This window comes from Falco biarmicus, chromosome 5 (assembly GCF_023638135.1).
Source record: "Falco biarmicus isolate bFalBia1 chromosome 5, bFalBia1.pri, whole genome shotgun sequence".
Classification (NCBI taxonomy): domain Eukaryota; kingdom Metazoa; phylum Chordata; class Aves; order Falconiformes; family Falconidae; genus Falco; species Falco biarmicus.
In genome coordinates, this window is record NC_079292.1 from 75,850,002 (window position 1) to 75,874,625 (window position 24,624).

Sequence of the window (24,624 nt, forward strand, 5' to 3'; positions counted from 1 at the left end):
AGGCTCAGTTTCTTCCTTCAGGTATGTATCTCCCATCTCCCTGCTACTCAGACTTCAAATTTTGTTGGGGTAGGTCCACTTCACCTCCCCCTCCAGAGCAGATTTACTTCACAGGCAGTATTTCAAAATTAATTGCTTCAAAAGATGAAAAAGAAGATGCCTTTGCAGTGAATCATTTAGGCAGTCACCTGGCAGAAGAAACACTAGATAAAAAACACGGAGCAAAGAAAGTGTGTGCGCTCTAGGTTATATGCATATTGGATGCAAGACTGACATAGCTGGCCCTTAAACAACTACAAATACTGTAAGATTATTGTACTTTTGAGGGACAATTCAAAACACCACACCAATGCAACATAAAAAGAAATTCCTGCACAGGGATGTGAAGCTTTTCTGCTCAGTTGCTCAAGGCCAGAACAAAGGCTTAAAATAGCCACTGCTGACTCATGCTGTTTCCAACAAGACCATATGGGGGTGGAGGATCCAAAGGGATTTCTACCATGCTAAAAGTGCCTGTAGGCTTGGATTTACATGGAGGTGCTACCAAACATTCTTAGGAGTTCCTTCACAAAACATTTTTCACAAGGAAGTGCTGACTGCATCAATTAAAATTTCCAGAGAGAAATCAGTTTTGATCATCAATCAGTTTTGATTAGATTTTCATTGGAAGTATTCGTCTAATCTCATTTATCTGGTCTGGGGTTTTAGTTGAAACCAATACCCAGGAGTATTAAGTCAAACCGTTACAGAAGTCACCTTTAACATTCATGTTCAGATTACTTTTGTGACTTCTTCATTACCCAGTCCAGGGAATGTTTAACTATTTAGATGAACTGGAATTGCTACAACTGGAAACCCTATACTATATTTAAATTAGTATAGTGTGGTATAATAGGATTGGATCTTCGGTGGTGAGAGCCTACTATCTACCCTACACATGTTTTCATAGGTGTTACTTCAAACTAGCTGTAGTCTGGTTTTCTGGGCTTCTCACCCATGAAAGGCTGGAGCCCAGTAGATACATTCCAGGGGTGTGCCTCCCTTTTTAACTTTCATCCAACAGAACACAAGTTTACACGCCCTGAGACTGCTCTGCAAAGTGAATTGGAGTGTCTTAAAAAGGGAATAATCCGGAGATTCAGAAGTGCTGTCATGGTGTGAACTACAATGTTAATGCAGATGCAAGCCTAAGAGATGAGCTCTAATATTTACAGAGCAAAAGCACGAACCCAGGCTTTTCCAAGCAAGCACCTTCCTCACTAGGGTATTCTAGAACTTAGCTCAATTTCCACTCAAAAGCTCCAAGGGCTTCAAGTGTCATTCCAATACGGATGAGAAAAAAAATGGTGGAACATCTGTATTTTCATGAGAGAGAATTCTCATTTCTCTGGACAGCTTAGCTGTTATTGCTATATTACCATTAATACCAAATACCAGGGAAGATGGAAAACCAATGTCGCCAACTCCTGCAAAAGTCTCCATTTTTATTAAAATTGCAGTCCCGAAGGCATGCAATTATGTAAGAATCTTGGGGTTTGTTTCATGAAAAATAAAAAATTCTTCCCTGTACAGAGAAAAACTTGAAAGTGTGTCCTCCTAAAGAACAAAAGCCAGAAGGCAAAAATAAACTACACTGATTTATTTATATTTTTTTTAAGAAGACCTCGATGTTTTCAAGGCAATCTCATGAACTTGATGGAGGAGTAATTTCGGGGGGGGACTATTTGTTGTCTCAGTAAGAGTATGATTCTCCCAGGGTTTTAACTCCACTTCCTTCACACGTTATCAACAACATGTCTGGCCTTGCCTCGTTAGTTAGAATAAGCTAGCCTGCTCTTGACATTGTACAAGGCAAAGGCCATTGCCTCCTAGGCAAAGGATGTAAGGCCTATGTCCAACCCATCCACACTGCAGCAAGGACAACTTGGATCCTTGCAACGATGTCATGCTAGTTGCCTGAAGTGTGGCAGGGCTCAGGCTAAGCCTGTGCCTGAATATCTGCTTGCATGTATTCAATATAGGCAATAAAAAGAGTCTCAGCATGTTCTTAGATTTAGCGCCACACTTGACTGACAAACATGCTCCAAGGAGGCTTGTCTCCACTAGCAGAGCCTCAGAATTGGTATTGGCATGTAAGTAACCAGACTTTTTTGTTTTGTCTCTGGTTTTCTTGCTAAAGAGTATGGTGGGGCTTGCCATGAAGTAATACATCTGATTTGGGAAGAATTTATAAAATTTGTATCTACAGTCACCAAGCAGAACAGCTTCCACACAATGCTAATTTGATACAGAATTTGAATGTGTTTCATATCATTTTTATTACACGAGGGAAAACTTTCTGTAACACCAGTTCTGAGCTGCACCCTAGCTTACACAGGGCACAGAAAACAATCCCAGCAGCCGTAACACATAAGTAAAAGGAAAGCTGTGAAGGACTATCTTATGTTGGGCTGTATTGGGCTCATGATACAGTATTTCCCAGATCATATGCAATATAAATTCCACTTACCGAAGCTTTTCCTTCATTATTACCTTCTGGATAGTGTGGGTTAAGCTGGAAAAGAAAAGAAGTCAAATACTATCTTGATAGCTTTTAGACATTTAGGAACTAGGGGGAGAGTTTGGTTCAGTTCTGTATTATGTATCCATCTTGCAAAAGGACAGTGGAGTATTTAGAAGCAATATGAGAACAAGAGTCTAAGAATTACTGATTCAATTTCTGACTGACTTAACTGGCTATGTCCTCACTTCAAAAAAGTGCATCTTGCAATCAAGCTTGTTAACTCAAGAGAATAATCTCAAACAACCAAAACTAAAAACAATGAAGACAGCACAGATAGTTACTGACCTAAACACAGCAAATTACAGTCACACACACACAGAGCCACTTCCAGCACTGACCTTGAGAAAATATATTGAGATAAAAATTAAAGTGCTTCATGTCTACTGAGATTTTACAGGAAGACAGTGGATTCCCAATAAACACATCTTTGAAACAGGAATGGCAATGCCACTACAGACAAGTGTTTAGTTACCTTGTGGTTCTGTTTAACCATTATTAAGGGGGATAATATTTTCTATGTCATGCCAGGATTATCAAGCCTTAATTAATAACTAAAGTAGCATGAGAAGCTTGAATGAAAGACTATATAATAGTAAGTGTAAAGTATTACTATTTAACAGTGTTGAATAGGATTTTACTTTTGACAGCAAAAATACGTAGACTAGAAGATGAGGGATTATGTAGGCAGATATATACTCAAATAAACAAACACACATATGCCCACACATTGGCTGCACATGAAACCTTTCAAGATTTGACTTACATAATGAAAAAATTTTGCCTCAATATTTACCATATTCCCTGACAGAAGATATGCTGTCAAAGCATTGAAAATGCTAAAGTGAAATTATTAGTTATATAAGGTAATTTAGTTCTTAAATAACAAACAATGTATACATCTTACAGATAAGTACAGTTGTTTTCTTGGCTTTGAATTTGGCATTACCAGCGTGCAAGAGTCAGAAGTGAATTACACAGGGCAGGCTGAATGAATTCCAGTAAAACTTTTCAATATCATGTCATCATACATCTAACAACACAGGCTAATAACTAATAACACCCAGACAACTATTGTAAAGAGTTTTTATTAAGTTTATAAGGTTTTTATTAATACTGTGTCATTTATATCCCTTTACCCCCAAAAAAGCCAGCTCTTCTCCACATCATGAGCCTGAAGAAAGGAGGAAAACTTTTAGATATTCCTAGAACTGCTGAAAATACCTTCCCTCTGCATCATGACTTGATGTGCTAACACAGAAATGGCCAGAGGTTTATTGCCCCGTCTTCATCTCAGTATTAGCATTAGCCACTGTGTTACCCTCACAAATCTAATTTAGACAGCCTGCTTTCCTCCCTGCATTGACACCTATTCCAAATTTTGCATTTTGCTCCTCCACGACACTCTCACACAGTCTCCTAGCTCCTGCTCCCACCTACTTCTGTTATACGGCAACAGGAATGGGGTGTGAACGCTGAACAACAGACAACAAGAAGTTATACATACATATATATGTAACTGTTCGGATAGGTTTGGTTTCTTTGTAAGTTCTCACACTTCTTTCAGCATTACATTTGTTCACCTGACACCTCAGAATAATTCTAGTTGCCCATTCTAACAGCCAAGCTGGACTCTGTACCTTTGGTCCTCCATCCAGAACTGAAAAAATTACCAGGCAGTGCTCCTCAGTCACAGCCATACATGTTGGCCTTCCAGCACAGGTGCAGGGAAGGTACAGAAAGGCTAAATTCTACCCTACCTTCAGATTCTGCTGGCTGTAAGCAAGCAAGAAAAAGTTTGAGTCATCTCAGGCTTGACACTAGAATCAGCACCAGAGAGAACTGTGCACTGAGGACTATATCTTCAAACGGGATAAATCTATAGTGTTTCATTTAAGGGCCCCAGTGAATACACTTTTCTACCCAGTATGAATCAGGCCTTGAATTCTGCTATTCTTCAGCTGTTTGCTTTCACCATAATGATGCTTTAAAAAAAAATATAGCAACAGGAAAAACTAGGAAAAACTCTCTCCCACGCCACTTCTTGCCTACTTAGAAATGACTAAACAGATTGCCCTCAAATCTCCAAAATAGTTCACTTGTGGACTGAGGCTGAGGGAGACAGAAGGCTCAAATGAAAAATAAAGTGCATCCTTAATGACGGGTTTTCTTGCCCCACTGTAACAGAAATAATGTAACTAAAAAGTAGTTCTTTACAGAAAGTTTTGAGATGCTGATGTTAAACTGTAAACACAATGGAAGGCAGTTTTAGGGCTGATGTTCACAGCCCCATTTTTGGCTGTGCTGAGCAGCTGCCACTTTCATTTTCATTTCAGCTGAAGTTGTTGGTGCTGAGTATCTCTGAAAATGAGTATTAGCCATTATCCCATACTATATTCTTCGGGTAGAGTGGCATAAATCATGTAGTGCATGTCATATTACACTTGTTCTGAGTCCTTTTCAATATTGAAGTACAGCACAATCAGCTAAGGACACAGTGACAGTCTTAACGCTCCAAAATCTATTGCTTTTTCTGATTTATGTAAGATCGCTTCCATGTTCTTCAGTAAGCCTCCAAAACAAAAGAATCCTTGAAAATAACATTAATAACTTTTTTCCTTGCTGCTAATGAAAGCAAGTAAAATTCTTTGCAGGTGTTTAGTACTAAGAATACTATGCTAAAATGGGCCCTGTCGAAGCTCAGCAGCCTTCAAGCTTTTTTGTGTCATTGGATGTGTTGAATTTGCAATGTTACTGAAATGTAGATGAAATACAGTACTGTATATTTCTATAAAACACCACTGGAAGGTGCATACAGTCAATATGGAGTGAGAACACGATGCATTGTAAACTGCAGAGCTCAAGCAAGTGTGATTGTATAAGTCATTATTGTAATAACTTCGTTAAATGTTTGGGGTTTTTTTTGAGTATATCTGCAACAGCTTCTTTTCCAATGCAGAATAATCCAGAAATTCTAATTCTCTGCTGCTTGTTTTTCAACAAACTTATTTACAGCCATTTTTTACCTTTCCATGCATGGGAGCAAAAAAGGTATCACAAAATGAGAGTTCAGCTGCCTCATGGCTGAAAGATAAACAATATCAAAGACCCTGAAACTCATTCCATGTTATGGCAAGCTCATGAGACTCACCATAACATCCCAACACTCACCCACTACATAAGGCCACACAACCCAACTACCTGAGTAAACGGCAATCGCTATATGGTGGTAAGGGAGGTGGTCTACATCAAGTAACACAGACTGCATTAGTAGAGAACAACTAGGGAAGGACAAAGAAGAATTCACATCAGTGAAGCAGTGAACTGGCCACCTGATAGTAGTTGTGCTTGTCCTTCACTCCACCACCATGCAGAAGGCCAGCTCTGTTGTGGGGATTTTGCATTTGGGCAAGGCTAAGGTGATCAGCTCTCACAGCTCCAATGACAATGATTTATGACACGCAGACACTTCATCTTCTTCAGTTGCTTATACATATGAACCCAGACCCAACTCTACACACCCTCCAGCCTACATAAAATCTCTTCAGCTCCAGAAAATGGGGCTACTGTATCAACTTTTCTCTCACATCACAGCACCATGGAAGACATCACAGTTTTACACGCACAGGCTAACAGTACACAGTGACTTAGGTGCTGCATAAGCTTTTCCTTATGCTAAGGTCCTATCAACAGGGAAGCACCACTGTACCTGCAAATGCAATTTGCACAATATAGTTCACAAGAAGTATCTGGGACCTCAACTTGTCTTGGAATCTAAATCTGCTGGGGAGAAAAGAGCGTGGAAGCAGCCTAGCAGACTCAACAGCGGACAATAAAATTCAGTATCATAAGAAGGCCACAACTACCACACAAAATCATATTTTTAAACATGAAAATCGACTATTTTGGCATTTATAGAAAGACTTGCAACTACAGAGAAGATAATACATCCTTTTAATCTAAACAAAACTAGCATTTACTTGCACATTTTTGTAAGAAGCCAAATTCCCAACTTGTGATCTGCACAGGGTATCTGAAAGAGCCTGAAGGTCAGGGTCAGCATTGCAAGTGGTCCTCCTGGATGTATAAAAATTGATGGCTCTTAGACAGATTGCAGGCTCAGCCTTTGTACACAGCGGTATGTAAAAAAAGCAGACATATGAATGCATACATATACTAATATACTCATACTGTGGGAGCAGCAGAAAGCCCCCAGTAGAAAGTATGTGTGACAAACACATAATAGAAGCCATCTTTTACAGGTGGAAAACTGAGGTATAGACAAAGTATTTTAACTGTTTCTGGTTAAAGTTATCTGGAATTATCAGGAATCTCATTCCTGAATTTTTGCCTAGCGTCCTCACAATGTGATCATCCTCCTGCAGAGTCTGCACAGCAGGAAGACAACTTTCATCTGTGTGTATTTGTGTGTTACTTCTGGTACTTGGTGCTCAGAGAATGCAAGTGCCCTGGTAATTCTCAAAGGTATTCTGCTAGACTGAGTGCTAGAAGTTCCAGGCTCTGTCATCTCCACTGATGATATTCCTACTGATTAAAGCTAAGCAAAGCTAAATCTTAAAGGTTTTAATACATAAAACTACACAGTGCATAATCTCCTGAGATTTTACAATTGAGCAGAACACTTCTCACTAACATGTTATTCCTGGGTTTAATTTTATTTTTGCATCTTTACTTAGTAAAATATGCTTTACAGTCCAACAACTGTGGACAAACAGTTTGGAATATCTCTTTCATGCTGAATGCTGCTTTCTTAGAGGAATGCATGGAAAGTACCCAAACAGGCTATTTTTGGACACAATTAAGAAGAAGAGAGAGGAGTTTGGGGAAAGAAACACCCATGCTGATTTTAATCAAATTTTGTTGACTAGGTAAAGGATATTTAAAACATCTCATCAAGGAAAGATTTAGATTGCCAAATTTCAGCTAAATGAGCATTTTAACAACTTGGTTAAAACGCACATTTATGAAGTAAACCCTGACAGAGAAAGAATAAAAGGATCTAATTCAACACACATAAACAGTTCCCACTTCATTTGATAACCAGCCTGTTAACACACTGCCTGTCACCCAATCAACAAGGGCAAGTGTTTCAGGAAAAAAAGCCAACACAAAAGAAAAAAAAAACATTTCTCAAATCTTTTACCTTCATTAGGCTTGCTTTGTTATTTGTTAATGTCATACTGATTAGCTTTCAATAAATCCAAAGGACTTTTGCACAATTTCAAAGACTTTGGTGGTATTCAAAGGACTTTTGCCATTTTATTAACTTGCTGGAGAAAGACTAGCTATGACTCTACCTCGATAAAACCCATTCAATCCTGCCACAGCACCAGCACAAAGTTCCTGATAGTCATCATCTGAGGAAAGTTTAGAAGTCTTTAAAGGTCTTTTATTTCAGGACTGCATTTTTCTGCTGTTTTGCTTTATAAGCCATGTCTTAGCAGATCAGAGGAGTTTCCGGGGAGTGCTGGGAGGCTGATTTTTTTTGTCTGCTTCAGGCCCCCCATGTGGCACAAGGCAGCATGAGGTGGACAGCGACAGCTGTCCCTGCTAGTCCAAAACATGAATAGGAATCAGCTCTGATGCCTGCCTGTCCCAATTATTCACCCTCATCACAAGAAGAAAGGATAGGTCACCTTGATGGCATTTTTAGCTGCTGTGTAAGCAATGGCAGGCCAATGGTTTGGTATGCCTGACTCACCACTGATTTAAAGGTCTCACACCAGCAGCATGAGCTGGAGGCGCCACAACGTGCAGCTCTACATTAGGCCAGGAGGGAGCGGTGACTGGGAAATCCCTTTGCTTCTACTGTGATCAAGGGCAAAGAACCTGACCACCCACCAGCACATGGTGTTCAGTCCCACATGGCCATATCCCATTCTGCAGAGGAAGTCAAAAGAAAGAAAAATGTCTAAGAGACGCTTTAGTCTAACCTGAATGCTGGGCCATAACCTCAGTTATGAGTTATGCGCTTCAGCGGCTCCACGCCAACATGTGCTATGCGAAAAAGCATCCTCATCTCTTCAACTGTTACATTCTAAATATTAATATCCCACATGTCTTTCAGTGGTCCTCCCAGAAATAACTAGGGATGATTGGATCAGACATTATAACATTTCTACTGTTAAAAAAACAAACAGGCACACACACAAAAAAACCCAACAACAATAAAACACAAACAAGGGAACAAGGGAAACCTTCTAAACCTCCAAGCATCAAAAAAAAAGATACACAAATATAATTGAATAAAAGCTTTTCAAATAATCTTGAAATAATAAGCAAAAAAAAATGCATTAAAGAACAGACCACATGTCTACATTTGCTATTTTGGAACACATCAAAATGCAATACAGCAGTTGTCGTATTTTTAATAACAGAAGCAGTCCTTACAATGACTAAATGACAATAAATGCTGCATTAATGGCTTCACACTTCCCTTCCTCCTAAACATGTATACAGACAAGGCTCAAACACAGCCAACTTCAGACAGGACTGAAAAAGCCTAGCTGAACAGAGTCACAGACCACTGCTGCAAAACTAGCTGGCTGGGGGGAAAAAAACCTTCCTCAGAGATCCAGATTTCTGAAGGTATTTGCACACCGACAGATGCAAATGTTGTTCCTAAGTTCCACAAAAGTCAATACAAGTCAGCTCAAGAAGCTTAGCTGCATCCTCAAGATTCTTAAAAACCTTGGAAAAATCTAGCTCTGGGTTTTGCTAAATGGACAGCTTCTAACTCTGTCACATTAAAAAGCCCTATCCAAGTCTGTGGAACAGGTTAGACGGGCTCTGTAAATCAGTAATCCATCCTCCTCCTCCTCCTCTAGTCTCTGTATCTCTTCCATCTCTTCGCACATAGCTGTAAATTATCCTTCATTCCTTATAGAGCTTTAAAACAAAACCACATGCCTCCTATGAGACGTGAAAAACAGAAATAAGGCTTACGGTGTTGAGTTCACCCTGTCACCTTGGCAAGCCCTTTTTCTAACAAGAACCTCTAATCACTGAGACCAACAGACAGAAACTAATCAGAATGCTGTATTAACATTTAATGAAGAGACTGGGAAAAAAAGACTCAAATGGAAGATTTTGAAGCAACCTCCAGGTAAGGAGGTCCCGCAGTATCAACAAATCAAATGTGTGAGCAGATGTGTGAAGGTCTTGGTGGATGCTGCCATCTCCTGGTACCTTCTCCGGTTTGCAAACTGTTACCCTTGAGCAAAACGCACCTGCACATCTCAGTTAAACAAGCCCAGTTTTATCCAGTTACCTGCCATACTGTTTCTAAAGGCAGAAGGAACCACAGAGCATCTACCACTGTGCTCTCCTCCCCTGCATGAGCTGTATGATCAGAGGATAAATAATTTTTTCTGCAAAGGCTTGCTTGCATGTCACCCAAAAAACAAACTCTGGCAAACAGTGGTCCATTTTTGCTTCCTGAACACAGGAGGCCTCTGCCAGTAGTCCAATTTCTAAAAACTGGATATCAAAAGGCCTAAATTATGGCCTTCAAATAGTCAGTCTCAGCTGCATTAATAAAACATCCTATGCAGTACTCCATTTTCCACAGCAGTTTAAGAAGGTGAAAGAAAAGTAAGTCCATAAAACTAAAGAGGAACTGTTTCCCTTTTACATTTTTTTTATCATAGCTAATGCTGAAGATACTATTACTGATACAAATATGTAATCTTTCTTAAAATCTCATTAAGTGCTTTGTTTTGTATTCTCAGGGTAGCAAGTTCCGCTTCTTTACTATGCCCTATTCAGAAGGCAGGGGATAATTATTTTCTATCAATATTAACTTGAACATGTGCTCAACTATATTCACCATTATCCAAATCAAGTGATTATTACAACAGGATTAAATTTATTATGAATAGTATGGCTTTGTAATGACATATATCATACGGCTGGCTAATGTTTTTAATACTGAGACATAACAGAAATCCATTTAAAAGAACATAAACCAAGATTAACAGCAGTTCTCAATTTAAAGTGAGTGATGTACTTAAGCTACTCTGAAAAGAAACTTGGGCAGTTCTGACAGAACTGTGACATAATATGGGAAGAAATGACTCAAGAAAGATGACAGAAATATGAGTAACTTTTATTGGCCGTTGATTCAAGATTTCTCAGCAAGTGGTCTACCCCAGCACAAGGTGAAGTTCAGCTGACAACCCCGCAAGGCAAGGCCTTCAGCAACTCCTGTTAACCCACCCCAGCCGCTCGTGCCCCGGTGCCTCAGCTCAGCAGCCCTGCGTGCAGCACAGACTGTTCCCTCTTCCCTGCACTGTGGAGTCTGTGCTAATACCACCTCAGGGATGGCACACTCTGTCACAGGACCACAACCAGGTACCTGCAGAAACACGACAGTTCTGCAAGCCCATGTTGCCACTGAAGTGCTTTTACCACCAAACTACAGCCTTGGTGAGTTGGACTGGACTTACTGTTCAATTTAGAATATTCATATAATTGTCATTTCATCTCACGTGCATGTAACCCTCTGCTGCTCAGGCCAACTGGCTTCAATCACGCCTACCTTCAAAAGAAGCTCCTTTGAGAATCTAGTGCTAAAATAATGCCAAAGCTGGAAGTATGTTTCACGTGGGACTTTAACAAAAGAGTTTAGAACAGAACTCTGATCGGAGTTTATCCGTTTTACAGCTTAAACCCTGCACCTTCACTCTTGCAGAAAGAAGAAAACAAACCCTATAAGAAGGCCAGAGGAGTTTTCCAGTGGGACATGCACTGGGGATGCACATCAGATTGCTGCTTCTGCCCAAAGTAGCTAGCTAGTGCACAGCTTTATCTCTGTGACTTGTCCATCATCAGAATATGTGCTAAAGAGCTTGCCATCCCAACCATCCCGTACAAGCCATTTATGAAGTATATTCCTATGTAGAAGTTAAAAGTGTCTGTTGTGGGGGCTTCAGTCCTACAATAGTCAATGTCCAGGGGGTGGTTGCACAAGTGAGAACTGTTAGGGGAAATCCAAACCCACCAGGCCAGTATCTGAGACACCCTTGACCCCTAAAGCACATAGATGTTCATGTTCCACCGACTTCAAAGACAAGGCTACTCCCAAGAGCTTTAGTCAATAAGGGTCTTTATATGAACAACAATTTGGTTTAATGAATGAAGCACACTACAATTCAGAAAAAGTATCTTTGGTTCTGCCATTACCTCAGAGCTCATTGCTTCAACCTATTGCATTTGGCCACCCTGTTCTCACTCTTCTCTTTCATCTAGAGGAACTTCAGGGCACAGATTGCCTTTTGGAACAACATCAGTACTCTGCACTAGCTTGGAAGGCACAGTAATAATCTGAAGCTTTGTTTATAGCCACAATTTCAAAGAATCGCAGAAGGTAAGCATTAAGGCTGCCATCTTACCTGCATTACCTTAATTCATTTAGTATAGTATAGTTAATTAAGTGTTAAAGACAATTACCTCAGCAGATTTACTGCCATACCTCAGCCAAGGTATCCAGTAACTCTAGTTTAGTCTATTCAACTAAGTAAAACAGAATTACCACATATTTTTCCTTTCAAATTCTACACTGTGATTATGTATGCGCGCACAATGTTTCACAAGCAGTGTACTGTGGTTCATCTATCGTCTACTGCAATACCTGAGGCTAGCGTGTGATTCGATATTTGTGTATATATATATTTGTGTGGTTATTTTAGTAATATCAATCTCAACTGAGAAGTTTAATACGAATGACAGACTTATCCTGCATTTCTTGTGTGTGCATATACATATGCATGGGCACACATATTTCTGTTTAACGTCCTCATACAGCAAGCATTAATAGTTTTGGTACAGATTATCCAGTTTAGAAAACACAGAACTGGAGCTGCTGTACACATGGAGAACAATATTAAAGGTGCATGTTCTGGCTCAGTACAATCAATAAGCTGATACTCAGTTCAAAGAGACTTCTATCCGGGTGATTAGAATATTGAAAAAGTTAGGTATATTCATGAGAAAGGCACAGCTGTGTGGTCCCAACCTGCAGCGTTTGAAAGGCTGTTCAAGTAAATTGCAGCTCGCTCACACACACAGATAGATAGATTTGGGTGCATTCTACACATGGTAAAAGCACTGAAAAGACTTTAAAAAAAAAAAAGGAAAGTCTTTGTTACTTTGAGGCATTCCATTTTCACCTAACCTTACAGCCTCTCTTTATAAATATAAAACTTCAGAATAACTTGGGTCATTTTGCTGTAACCAGGGCTAAAAAAAGAACCTTCTACAGAACTTTTTCTAAAAGACTGCTGACTGTGAAGATGAGAATGAAACTTGGCAGCCTGTATCCTAGCTGGTGGCTTAGCGTCTAAATCTCCTGCTAAGGATCTGGCTCAGCTTTTTTGGGTGAAATCAAGCCCTTCTGACACTAACAGCAGAACTCCCACTGCCTCCAAAGAAGAGAATTTCTCTTTCCAATTTTTCAGCTGAGTACTTGGTTCCACTTTTTTAGGTTTTCAATGTTTTAGGAACATCTGAGCCAGTGGCTTCAGGTTTCCAAATGCCAGGCATGTGGCAGACACTAGCAGCTATCCAGATCTCTAGTGTCCCAAGTTTTACCACCAAACATGAAACCCTTTCTTCATCATATCCCTCCTGTACCTTAAGTAACTGAGAGCATACATCCATCTGACCTGTCAGACCATGTCCCCAGGACATGCACAGTAATTGGAGAATGACAATGCAGCTATGTGCAGTTAGCAAATGTCTTCCACTGGGTCTCCTTTAGCAGTGAGTCTTTCAGGGTGGCCCACCTTCAGTCCATAGTCTGGTAGCAGGGTCTTGGTTGCTTTATGGTATTAGTGGGTCTTAAAGAACTTCAAAGCATATTAATGAAAAATTAGCCTAAGTAATGCCAGGTGGAAAGAGGATTAAAGGAAGTGGTACTATCTGAGACTGTGTCAGAAGTCAGAGGTATCAGAGGACCCTTAGTCTTTGAAAAGGTAACAAAATCTGGATGATCAATTGTGATTCTTAGGAACATGGAATTTAGAACTTAAGACATCCTGACTTCATTCGCTCAAGTTTGTAAGAATCAGATTTACAAGTACTCACCTATATATTTTTTTTCCTGAACAAATGTATTGCCTCACTTTTTTTTTTTTTTTTTTTTAAACTTACTTACTGTAGTATTGAACACCTTTAAGTTTATTAGTTTCAAATTACTCAATTCTCTGGAGCAAGTGTCTTGAATTTTTTTAGTCCCCAGATCATACCCCAGCCTTAACAAGCTGCAGTAGCATCCCTTCACAACATGGCTCAGTAGTGACCCACCGAATCACAAATCAGATTGACCAGTTATATGTGGCACAGGATGCCTCAGAGAAAATGAGGAGGCACAGCACTGCTCACACAAGGTGCAAGCCTAACTGTGGAGGAACAAAAGGAGACACCCAGGTGAAGAACAGTTCTGCTCATTGTCTGAGACTTGACCCATGCAAGATTCCACTGTAAAAGCCTCCATGGTACAAATCAAGCTGATTTATGGAAGGAAGTAAGTAAAAGTAAGTAAGGAAAAAAATGGTTATAAACGGTGATCAATCCTGATTTACAACAGCTCAAAATGTGACAGGAATTATATCATTAGGCAACAACAGAATCATTAAAAGATTCATGAATTTTGTCTATGTATTCATACTCATTATTCCGCTCTAGGTCTCTTTATCATGGAAACTTAAACAAAATCAGGTCATGGCAATGTGCGATGCTGTTGATAATCCATACCATGAGCAATCTTCCTGTGCTGCAAGAGCACAGTTAAGTGTTCACTAAGCTTTGCCCATTTGATTTAAAGTTAGTTCACGCACAGTAGACGCCTGCCTGCCTGTTCATAAATCTTTGACGTGTATGTCTGGCTGGTGTGTTGTGCCTGACACGTGAACTGTGTAAAATATAGTTCACAGGTTTTTATTACAGCGGTACCTTTAATATCTCCACCAGCAGGTATTTTACACTTCATAGATACAGTAGCTAATGCTGCTCTCCAGTCACAGCATATCACCTCTGATCAAACCCAAATGCTCTTCCATGTCTCACTCTACTGTGCCAATTGTACTCTCTGTATTACAAGCCTTCATGATGGGGATTTCCTTTCCAGAGGTAGAAAGGACCTAAGCTCAGGTTCGACATTCAATGCAGTGTGACGCCTCTTCACCTGAAGATTTTTATCCTGAAAATCCCCGAGCAGATTAGGTATGGTGGGAGAAGGAAGCCCATCAGTCAGAATGCCTGATGCCTTTCTTGACCTTCCATCAGACTACCTAGCCTGAATAAAATCTTTCTACTAGGAGCATCTCTCACTGTAAGCAGGGAGGAAAATGAAACCTTCTCTTAGGTGGGAGCACTGGTTTCCTCTTGAAAATTAGCTAATATTAGTTAATAGTAATTACACTATAAAGCCAGCCAGCTTCAGCCAAGCTGAAGTATTGCTGCAGTATGGAGGCGAAAGTGTACAGCAGAGCAGTTAAGGCATGTCGGTCCGCTGCCTCTACAGGGATGATGCTCTTTGCTGCTCAGGCCTATGAGGTTTCTAACTTTCACTGTGAGCTACTGCTAAAACAAATGAAAAGATCCAAATTACATTCAGTCTTAGATAGACAATAATATTAGTATCTGTACTGGTGGTCCACTGTTTGTTTTTACACTGGTTTTGATGTAATTAGAAATACATAAAGGTTTGACAGCTCCTGTTTGCTCTTACTTTGAAATCAGTGCAGGCTGAGACAGGAGCTGGAAAGCGAAATCAGCGGCCTGGTAATACTAAGGAGTTGTCCACACACAGAAGTTGCACTGATGTAAACATAATTCAATTCATTTAGAGCAAGTCTTTTTTCAGGGATTCCCTAATATATAGTGATATATAACTGGCTCTTGTAAATTTTCACACTCATACTTCCAAGCATAAGTCAAAAGACACAATCCTACACAGACTTAACTAAATCAGTAGAAAAACACCCACTCTTCATTCCATTGATACACCTTGGACACAAACCAGTTCTAACATGGGTTAGATACAAGTTAAAAAGTTCACAGCTTCTTGCAACCAGGGAAAAAACTGAAGACTGTCCCATTTCAGAAACTTGGTATTACCTGCTCTATTCCAGCTGCTTGTCAAGAGCACTGTTTTATTTTAAGGACAATTATGGGTCTTAAACAATATTAAAGCTGCTTTTTGGGGGAGTGGTAACACTATTTTGCCTTAACATGAAGTACCAGATAATAACCAGACAAGTTGGAAAATCTTCCTTCTCCTCTCAGACCTTTTGTTCCACCAAAAGGAGCAAAGACTACCTTAGACTTTTCTTTATTCAAATTTTAGTCAAAAGACAAGAGTGCAACAGCAGAGCACTGTAACCTGCTTATAATCACAATGCACTAGCAGAACACCAATGGTCACAACACCGATACACAAGTTTGTCCTTCCTCAAGTTTCTACGCAACACAGGGATGCCTTGGACCCCACTCTGGCTGGCAGAGATCAATAAATAAACTGAAATCAGCACCATAGAAACATTTTTTCAGGAAGTCTAGAGCCTGTGGGGGAAAAAAAAAGGAATGATAACTCCTCAATTAGAGCAGTTTAGAGTATCTGTTCTACTGCTTGCAAAGAGACTTCTCTGATCAAGCTCAATGATTACCTTGCACTCAATTGCACTCTAAAAGCTTTACTCTGTATATGGCTGCCTGAGCCAGAAAAGAAGAATATTTGACTGATCACCACCCTAATCCAAAAAACAAGGGCAAATTAGAGAGAGAAATAAATGAATTCAAGGATTTTCAGTGTAAATATGGTAGATATTTAACACTGGTGTTTGCCCTGGCTGCCACGACAACAGCAGATTCAAGATTAAACAACACAGTTGAAATTAAAGTTAGATGCTGTCTTGAACTCACCTACTAGCATTTAGTAGCTCAGAAAATTTTCCTTGCAAGCCCTGGCTATAGCAAAACAGCATGACACAGCAATGCACATCCAGTTCTCCCCATTCAGACCTGGTGTGAGATCTTTTCAGAGACCTACATCGTGGACCTATGTACTATGGCAGTTCTGAATTAGCAGGACACGTATAGTTCTTGGTTAGGTAGCACACAACCACTTGTTTAATTCACATTCTTACCTCTGCAGCTAAGTAGTTTCCAGTTGCCAAATGCTTAAATCTAAACAAGCTATTCCACTGTCCTGCCCCACCCCGGCAAGGGTCATGATGGACAACCTAAAAGAAGAAGTACAGATTTTAATCATGGTCCTCAAGATCATACTTAAATCACTGACATTTCCTACAGGTTGTTGCAAATAAATATATGTAAACTACATAATTACGAAGTCTACCACAAACAGGAATTCTGTGCTCACACTAACAGATAACAACTAGTTACATTTATTTCTTGCCAGGTGCCACAAAATACTACTGCTATTACTTTCCATGTTCTCATTAATCTACTCCCTGCAAATATGATAAGCCAAATTTTGCTTTAAAGTGACATCATGTGAATCAGGTGCTCAAGAAAGTAAGTGTGGCTGCTCTACACTTACATAGGCACTACTTAAAAGCAAAACTCAAATCTCTCATATTGTTTCACCGCTTACATCAGCTCTATTTTCAACAACATCAGGGGCTTCTGATAAATTTTTGTTCAAGTGATAAAATATCCCAGGTTATTTCTTTTTTCCCCTTGACTGAGCTGTAGGTCATTTACTACCTTCAAACCTAGCAGTTCTGTCTCTGTTAAGGAGTAATCTCAAATATCCACAAGTGCAATATACTCTATTCTATACAGTCTTCACTCAGACAAAAATCAACCTTATGTCTGAGTGAGGAGCTCTGTTCTAAATGCAGTTTGATCAACATGTAAAAACTTTTGGGTGTAGGGTTTACATTACCAGAAGAGCAAGGGTTTGAGACATATCCATTTCCAGTGTTCCTCAGTTAAACAAAAATATATTTGCTAGCCATCTTTTCAAAATCACCCCCATTCAGCAACACCACCTTTATTCAGCCTAACTTTAAACAGATGTTGATGTGCCCTGTTGCAGAAGAATGGACTTGATCACATTTGTGAGATTTCTTGTCAGTGATGAATTTCAATATTCCATATTGCACATGGAGTCAAATATAAACACTCAGAACTCCAGATACATGAGTGTCATTCAGCCGGCTTTGATAAAATCGCACATTTACATCAAGTCTGGATTTGACTCTTCATCATTTTAGTGCAGGTAAATATAGTAAGAAAACATCCTCTCTCCACACACAGAGCAATAAAGCATCTCTTCAGTGTTCATCCTACACAAACCACTTCATAAAATAATAATAGTTATGGGGAGGTGTATGATGGTATCAAGAGGCTATGAATGATTCATGTTGTGGTAAAGTATTTTTACTGAACCCTGGCCTTTGGGGCCTAAAATATTTATAAAAAGAAAAAATAATACCTCTATTTCCCACAGTGCTTTAGAACTTGTTGCAGAAGTGGCTGACTGACGTAATGTAGTACGAAGAAAAATATGTTGTTTCTTCTCATATTCGTCACAAGTCAGAAACTTCTCTTGCTCTGCATGAAACAGCCTAACAACATCTCCCTAAAGTAACATGAAAAAGAAACATTATTAAGTGGTGCAGCAAAGCTGCTAGACTCATCCTCTATATCTGTACTAGCTCCAGTGATGTCAACATAGCTGATGTGAAGAAAATATTTATTAGTTTCCTATTGTAGAAGCAGCTACCAAGTGCAGAGCACACAATCACGGCACTGAGTCTGGAAATCAAATGAGATAATTCAGTCCTGCAGGATACCCACGCACTTTTGTGAAAACTTGTTCCACAGCACTGCAATGAAGAGTGAGCAACAACTAACCTAAAGGTGATTTTTAATTCTAGCTAACATTACTAAATGGATTTTTTATTTCTAATCTCTCTTAGTATTTACGGAAAGCGAACAGATTTTTCTATCATATTAACTCACGTCTTCTAGTCTGCAACCAAAACCAATGCCCCCTCTCTGTTTTTTTCTGCTAACATCATTTTTGCTTCCTCCTGCCTCTCCCTGAAACATTATCCCTAAAATGAGTTACACATTTCCCTTTCAAATTCTTCCTCAAAAACTGTTGGTACCTTGATACCTGCTGAAAAATAGCCAGTTGATAATGACTTATTAAGGTACAAGTGAGGACAAATTTATTTCTTTAAAATGAAAATGTAAATGATCTCAGGGCATGATCTGGAGGCGTGAAGCTGTGCCATCCCTCAGCATTTAAAGCAACATTGTCTTATTACAGCTATTGTCATCTTTCATGCCCGACTCCCTTCTGCAAGCCTGTTAGACCTGCTTTTAGCACCTTGGCATAAGCTGAAGTGTCACTGCTATTCTGTACAGAGCCCTCATCATTCTGGGTTTGAACTTCATCTTTTCTCATGGACTCAGTTGCCTCTGGGAGTGAAAAGGGGCTGGAAGCTAGTACAATCCGAACAATTTCACTTAGTAAAACAAGAACACAAAGGAAAAATATTCTGGTTGTTGAAGGACAGCAGAGAGGGATTCTCAACAACTCCATAAAGTCCTCATTTCTTTTATTCACCATGTAATATTTCTCTACAGTCAAATATAGCATGATTTTTCAGATTCAAAAAAACAATTAAAGAGAATCATACTTACTCCTTTCAGTACATCATCTCGATAACTACTGAATTTCATGAACAAAGTTATTTTCCAGCTTGTGTTACAGTTGACAGCATTTACCTTTAGGGGGAAGAAAAACAAAACAAAACAACCCCACAATTACAGTCTTAAAGGGTGTTCTTTTCTTTTTGAGACATTCTATTCTTCTAAAAGACCGCACCACATCTAGGGTGGCAGTGGACATGGCTTAGCTACCAATTTTTACCGTTACTAACATGGGTCCTGAAGCTCTCAAGTGTTATTAATAATGATGTTGATGTTGGAGAAGATTCAGTGGGCAAAACACTACTCTGTCTGTTGACAGCCTACCAAAGATGACTGAAAGAGCTGCTGGGAGAGGACTTCCTCCTACATCACTGAGAGCTTCATATACTTAATCAAACCTCACAAAGCTTTTAGCGCCAAGCAGAACTGTGCCAAGAATAAGTATATTACATCTTGGTTTTTTGAGGCCAAGCTGGAACCAATGTTTAATATTGGCATGAGGCTGATGGTGGGTTCTGGTTACCAGTAAAGACCAACATATAATACATGTCAGATCAGCAGTTACCCCTCCTCCCTCCACTGAACTCACCTCTTTGCAGCCCGGGTTATCTAGAAGCTCAATATTGCTGGCATGTAGAGGCTGCCCTGCATTGACTGGCATGAGAACAACTTTATCTCCCACAACAACCTGGAAGTCAGAAATAAAATGCAATTTAGACCTATGTAATTATCCAAAAAAATGAAGTAATGTTACATTTTTAGAAAATGACTCAAACGCATGCTCTAGGAATGGCACTCCGTGAATACATCTGCAGACAATTCACACACCAGCTCTGTTCACCTGTGCCTCTGCAATTGCCTGGGTTCAAGATTTCACATTAATGAATCCTCACATTCTCAGTAAGCATGTCACCTGGTTCAGCAAAAACTCGAGATCATGAAATAGATACGAACCTACAAAATCCAAGAGCAGTGCAGTTAATCTAAAAGTTACATTAACTCCTCTTTATCCCATATATACTGCCACCCAAAAGGCAGAGAAAGCTTAGAAAATAATCTGTAGTCGGAGAGCAAGACTCTTTTTCCCTCCCTTGCTGCCAGCCAACCTTCTCCCATCAACGTGTCTTTCATTACACAAAAGCCATAAAAATTTGCCTGTGACAAGATTTCTTTAGCTCAGTGACTCCCCAGCTCTGTGGGCCATCTTCTGGCAAATGTCATGACAGGCTCAGGAGTTCTGTAATTTAGACTGTATGACTGCAATCTGGAAAGGAACATAAATCACTGGGACTTCAGAGAGGCAAATATACTCCGTCCCCTCTGCTCTTACTCCCTAAATGGTGTTTGGAGCTCAGCACAGGCAGCAGGTACAGCAGCTGAGAGATCTTCTCTCAGAGGAATTCCTAGCTGACTCCCCGCAAGCAGATTCCCATGCCCTTGCAATTCATTACCTATATAGATGGGGAAAAACAATATATGAAAATATCTTTGACCTAAAAAGTGCTTGAGACATGCATATGGAAAATTCAGTTCATACCAGGGCTGGGGGCAAGGATAATTAAAATAAAGTTTAAAATTGGCACACACACATATGAAGACAAGTGGCTACATGTGATTTTTGTTACACGAAATGCTGCACAAGCCATGCTTTCTTTTGGAACACAAATAAACAGAAATGCTTTCTGCATTGATTAGCACATTTTCTATGAAAAAGCAGAGCCCAATTCAGCCTCGCGTAACTTCAACGCAGGTGAATTTGGCCCACTTACTGCAGAGGTGAAAAAGAAGATTGTCGGTTCTTTACCAACACAGCTAAAATAAACATTAGATAAGACAGTGTCATCATGCTCAGACTACACATAGAAATCCTATTTGATCCATGTAGTGAGAAAAAGTTCACTCATGGAACCAAAATAATGACAAGATACCTTTAAGGTACATTACTTATGCAATACATTCCTGCATGCCATGCTTCACACAGACATTACTTACAGCCCATTTTAAGAAGTTATGACCAGACAACTCATTAATCAAAAACCATCAGGTTTGCATCCTGCAAAGTGGAATCAGGACTTCAAAATTACTGCAAGTACACCAGGACTGTAACAACTTAATTAGTAAGAAAGCACATCATAGAGCATCTTATTTTAAAAGGGAAAAAAAAAGGGGGGGGGGGGGGGGCGGCGGAGCAGGGGGAAGGTACCTTTAAACGCAAGCCTGAGTATCATGGAGGTACAGGGAAAAGGAGATGTAAACAGCTACTCTGCTGTGGGCACACATCTGGGGAAGAACTGTTATATGGGGTCATGGTTCCTGTTTCAGTCTCCTACTCTGCTCCAGGTCCACTTCAGTAACCTGCCTGCCCTCCATGCTGGCCAGCTCTGTCAGCTGCCACAGAAGCAATGAGATATCCTGTGTTCTTTTCCGCTCTTCTTTTTCTTCCTGCTTCAGACCTCCATAGGTGGTTGGGAGGGAAGGGACAGAGGCAATTTCACTGCGCTTGTCTCCTATACAACCTCCACCAGTGGTACAGAAAATGAAAGCAAAGTGAAGAGGGAATCCTGTTCTCATATGCATGGCTGCCTTGGGCAAGCTGCAAGTCTGCTCTTCTAAGTTCCTCCCATCCCCTAACACAGTGGATTTTTGGCTCCGAATAATGCCCCAGCATACCCAAAACACTGGAGGCAGAGCACTCACATGCTCATGTGCCCATATGTCTGCCTGTAGAATTGTACTATATGGAGATTATAGAAGACACAGCAATGTATTCCAAAGGTTTTGCTCTGCAAAATTAAAATAGATATCAGCTCTTTCTCCTCTTCCTTAGCTACCCTTGGGCACAGCTGGCCACAGTATGCTGTAGACCAGCAGTGGGTAATAGTTTGACAGGTCTCTGGGACTTCTTCCTTAAATATAAACATGAATTTGCTGAAGTTGCTGCAAGAAAACACAGCTTTTGAGGATGTAATTCCTGATTTCTTTAATAAAACTCTTGCCCTTTCTGGTCAGATAAGAAACTTCCAAAAAATTACTAAATTCATAGCAAAGCCAATGAGAAATCAGCTTTTGAATTCAAGATAAACCTACAAGGTCCTTCAGTCTTGGATGCAGTGGAGTTCTTCCTGCACAAAGTAATTTCGAAATTCATGCAACCCTACTTGTCCATGCCTTGGTGGAGAGGGTACACTGAGATACATTGAGAGTGGGAAGAGCCACAGTCAAAGCTGACTGCATTCTGTCTTCTGGGTGAGGGATCAGTGCTGGCATCAGAGTGATTCTGTCGTTCATATAAACTCAGTAACCTCCCCTGACAGCTACATTTACACCATGATCAAGAAGTAGGAACAAATAATCTAGTAGAGGTATAGTATATCACAAAGACAGACAGTCACAAAAGGTTACATTAGCTGTGAAGATGCAGTAGCCACAACTTCAGTTTGGACTAGCTATCCAAGTAGGTTATCGGCCACACAGAAGGCTCTGCTGCTCCCTTGCCATTGCTTTTATGTTATAACCACATCTGCCAGCAGCACTGCTGATACTTCAAAGATCAGGATTAACAGAACTTTCCCAAGCAGTTGTCTGGGCATTCCCCAGGTCCAAGACCACCTTCCTCGGCATGCTGCAAGATCAAGCTTTCAAACCCCTAGAATGGCAGACAACTGAAAATGCAACCCACACAGCTAATCCTGCTATCAGTGCACGCTTTGCCTTTCTGTCAAACTGGAACCAGCACTAGCCTTAATCAGTCACATCTTCCATTAAAGCCGGTATATGATTAATAAAAGTCTGCATAAAATATCACACTTATGCCAATTACTGTAAATCTTCAGCCATATTTTTTCATTACTTTAATTGACTTGCATAACTAATCAGTTACTAATGAAGCTAAGACAACCCTCCCTTGCAGAAATAATTTTAAAAATATTTCACAAGGCTAAACAACTGTAATGACTTACCAGAAGAGTCACACACACTACCTTCTATGTCACAGCTTCCCCTAGACTTCTTTCCCTTTGGTATGTGTGTCGTATTTGCATCTACTTTGCCTCAGTTTTCTGACAGAGTAGCAGTCATCCAAGCAGTAGTGTTTTCTTAGGGAATTTCCTCATTATAGCACAGAAACTGATAATTTAAAAATAACCCAAAGTTTCCAAACAGAATAAGGGCCTGATATACCAAGCTATCTCCATGCACTGAGAGGTCAGAATAAAAAAAGTACTATAAAAAACAAAGTCCTTTAAAAGCTAAGCTAGTGAGTGGATAAAGCGGCCCTAGCTTAAATAGTATCAGGTGCTTTGTAGATGAGTCCCCCAGAAACCAGCCTTATAATGGGCACATGTGTGGGAGTAACTGAGAGGGAAGGAGTAGGTGCAAGGTTGGAGCTTCTCTCCATCTGTGAGAGGCAAATGAAGGATTTCCCCCATTGCTTACTACCCCTGTCCCCCTTACAACAGCTGCCTAGTTTCTGTAACTGTTGAAAGTGTGGAAATGTGCCACAGCAATTAGGAGAAAACTACTGAAGGACTGATGTTCGGCACTGTAAATCTGCAAAGAAGATTATCAGATCTGTTTAGGGCTGGTAGAAAGGAGGAAAAAAACTGGGTCTCAAGACTTTCTCTCTGTAAAATATAATGGTGAGCTCCCAGCTCTGAAAGGCAACACCTGGTGCCAGAAAATGAGCAGCAGGCAGGTTCCAAAGGAGGCTATTAAGTTAGGAGCAAACCTGACAGTTTCCCACATGGCCCTTGTAGCTCAGAGCCTGTCAAACACAGCCCCACAGGGAACAAACTAGGAGGGTGGTCTGTGGAGTAGGATACTACAGCAATCACTGTGATGATCTGAAAACTTTTTAGAACAGCAAAACCATTTCCAAACTCTTATGTGCCCAAAACAGTGTAAAATTGAATCAAAACCTCTGTAGTACTGAGGATGACTTTCATGAGGCTTAAGATCTTTCTGCAGCTCTCAGCTGTAAGCGCACAGGATGGCTTTGCAGATCACAGTCTGGGAGCTCCCAGGTCCTCAGTCTGAAGAGCATAACGTGTACTTATTTTCCAGGCATTAGGGCATGAGAAAAGAAGATGCTGACCTGATGTTATTGTAAGAAATTAAGCCAGAAGCTTAAAGCTGTAAGTCACTCTTTTTTTTCTTTATAAAGAGGGAAAAGAATACCAGGTTAATGTCTGATCCACAACACTTCTTTTTTCCCAGCTGTAAAGCCATGCAGAGGTGCCCCAGAGGGCTACTCATGTTTGCTGCTTTTCTCTGCAACAGGCTTGGGGAAAAGGGTAACTTTTCACATACCCTTCTGATCACTGCGTGGAACAGGGAAAGACTATGACTTTAGG

General features: G+C 40.2%; 1 protein-coding gene across 4 annotated transcripts in view; it reads right to left on the reverse strand.

Annotated features, from left to right (window-relative positions):
* The window catches only part of ITPR2 (inositol 1,4,5-trisphosphate receptor type 2), a 268,236-nt gene that overhangs the window by 198,627 nt on the left and 44,985 nt on the right, over positions 1 to 24,624 (reverse strand). For 3 of the 4 annotated variants that reach the window (XM_056342121.1, XM_056342124.1, XM_056342123.1), the window contains 5 exons: positions 19,863 to 19,961; positions 19,265 to 19,348; positions 18,045 to 18,191; positions 16,729 to 16,824; positions 2,510 to 2,554 (listed from right to left, as the gene is read on the reverse strand). In XM_056342121.1, the coding sequence (XP_056198096.1) occupies positions 2,510 to 2,554; positions 16,729 to 16,824; positions 18,045 to 18,191; positions 19,265 to 19,348; positions 19,863 to 19,961 (471 nt within the window). The remainder of the gene's footprint in view (positions 1 to 2,509; positions 2,555 to 16,728; positions 16,825 to 18,044; positions 18,192 to 19,264; positions 19,349 to 19,862; positions 19,962 to 24,624) is intronic. The other variant, XM_056342122.1, reaches the window with a different exon arrangement.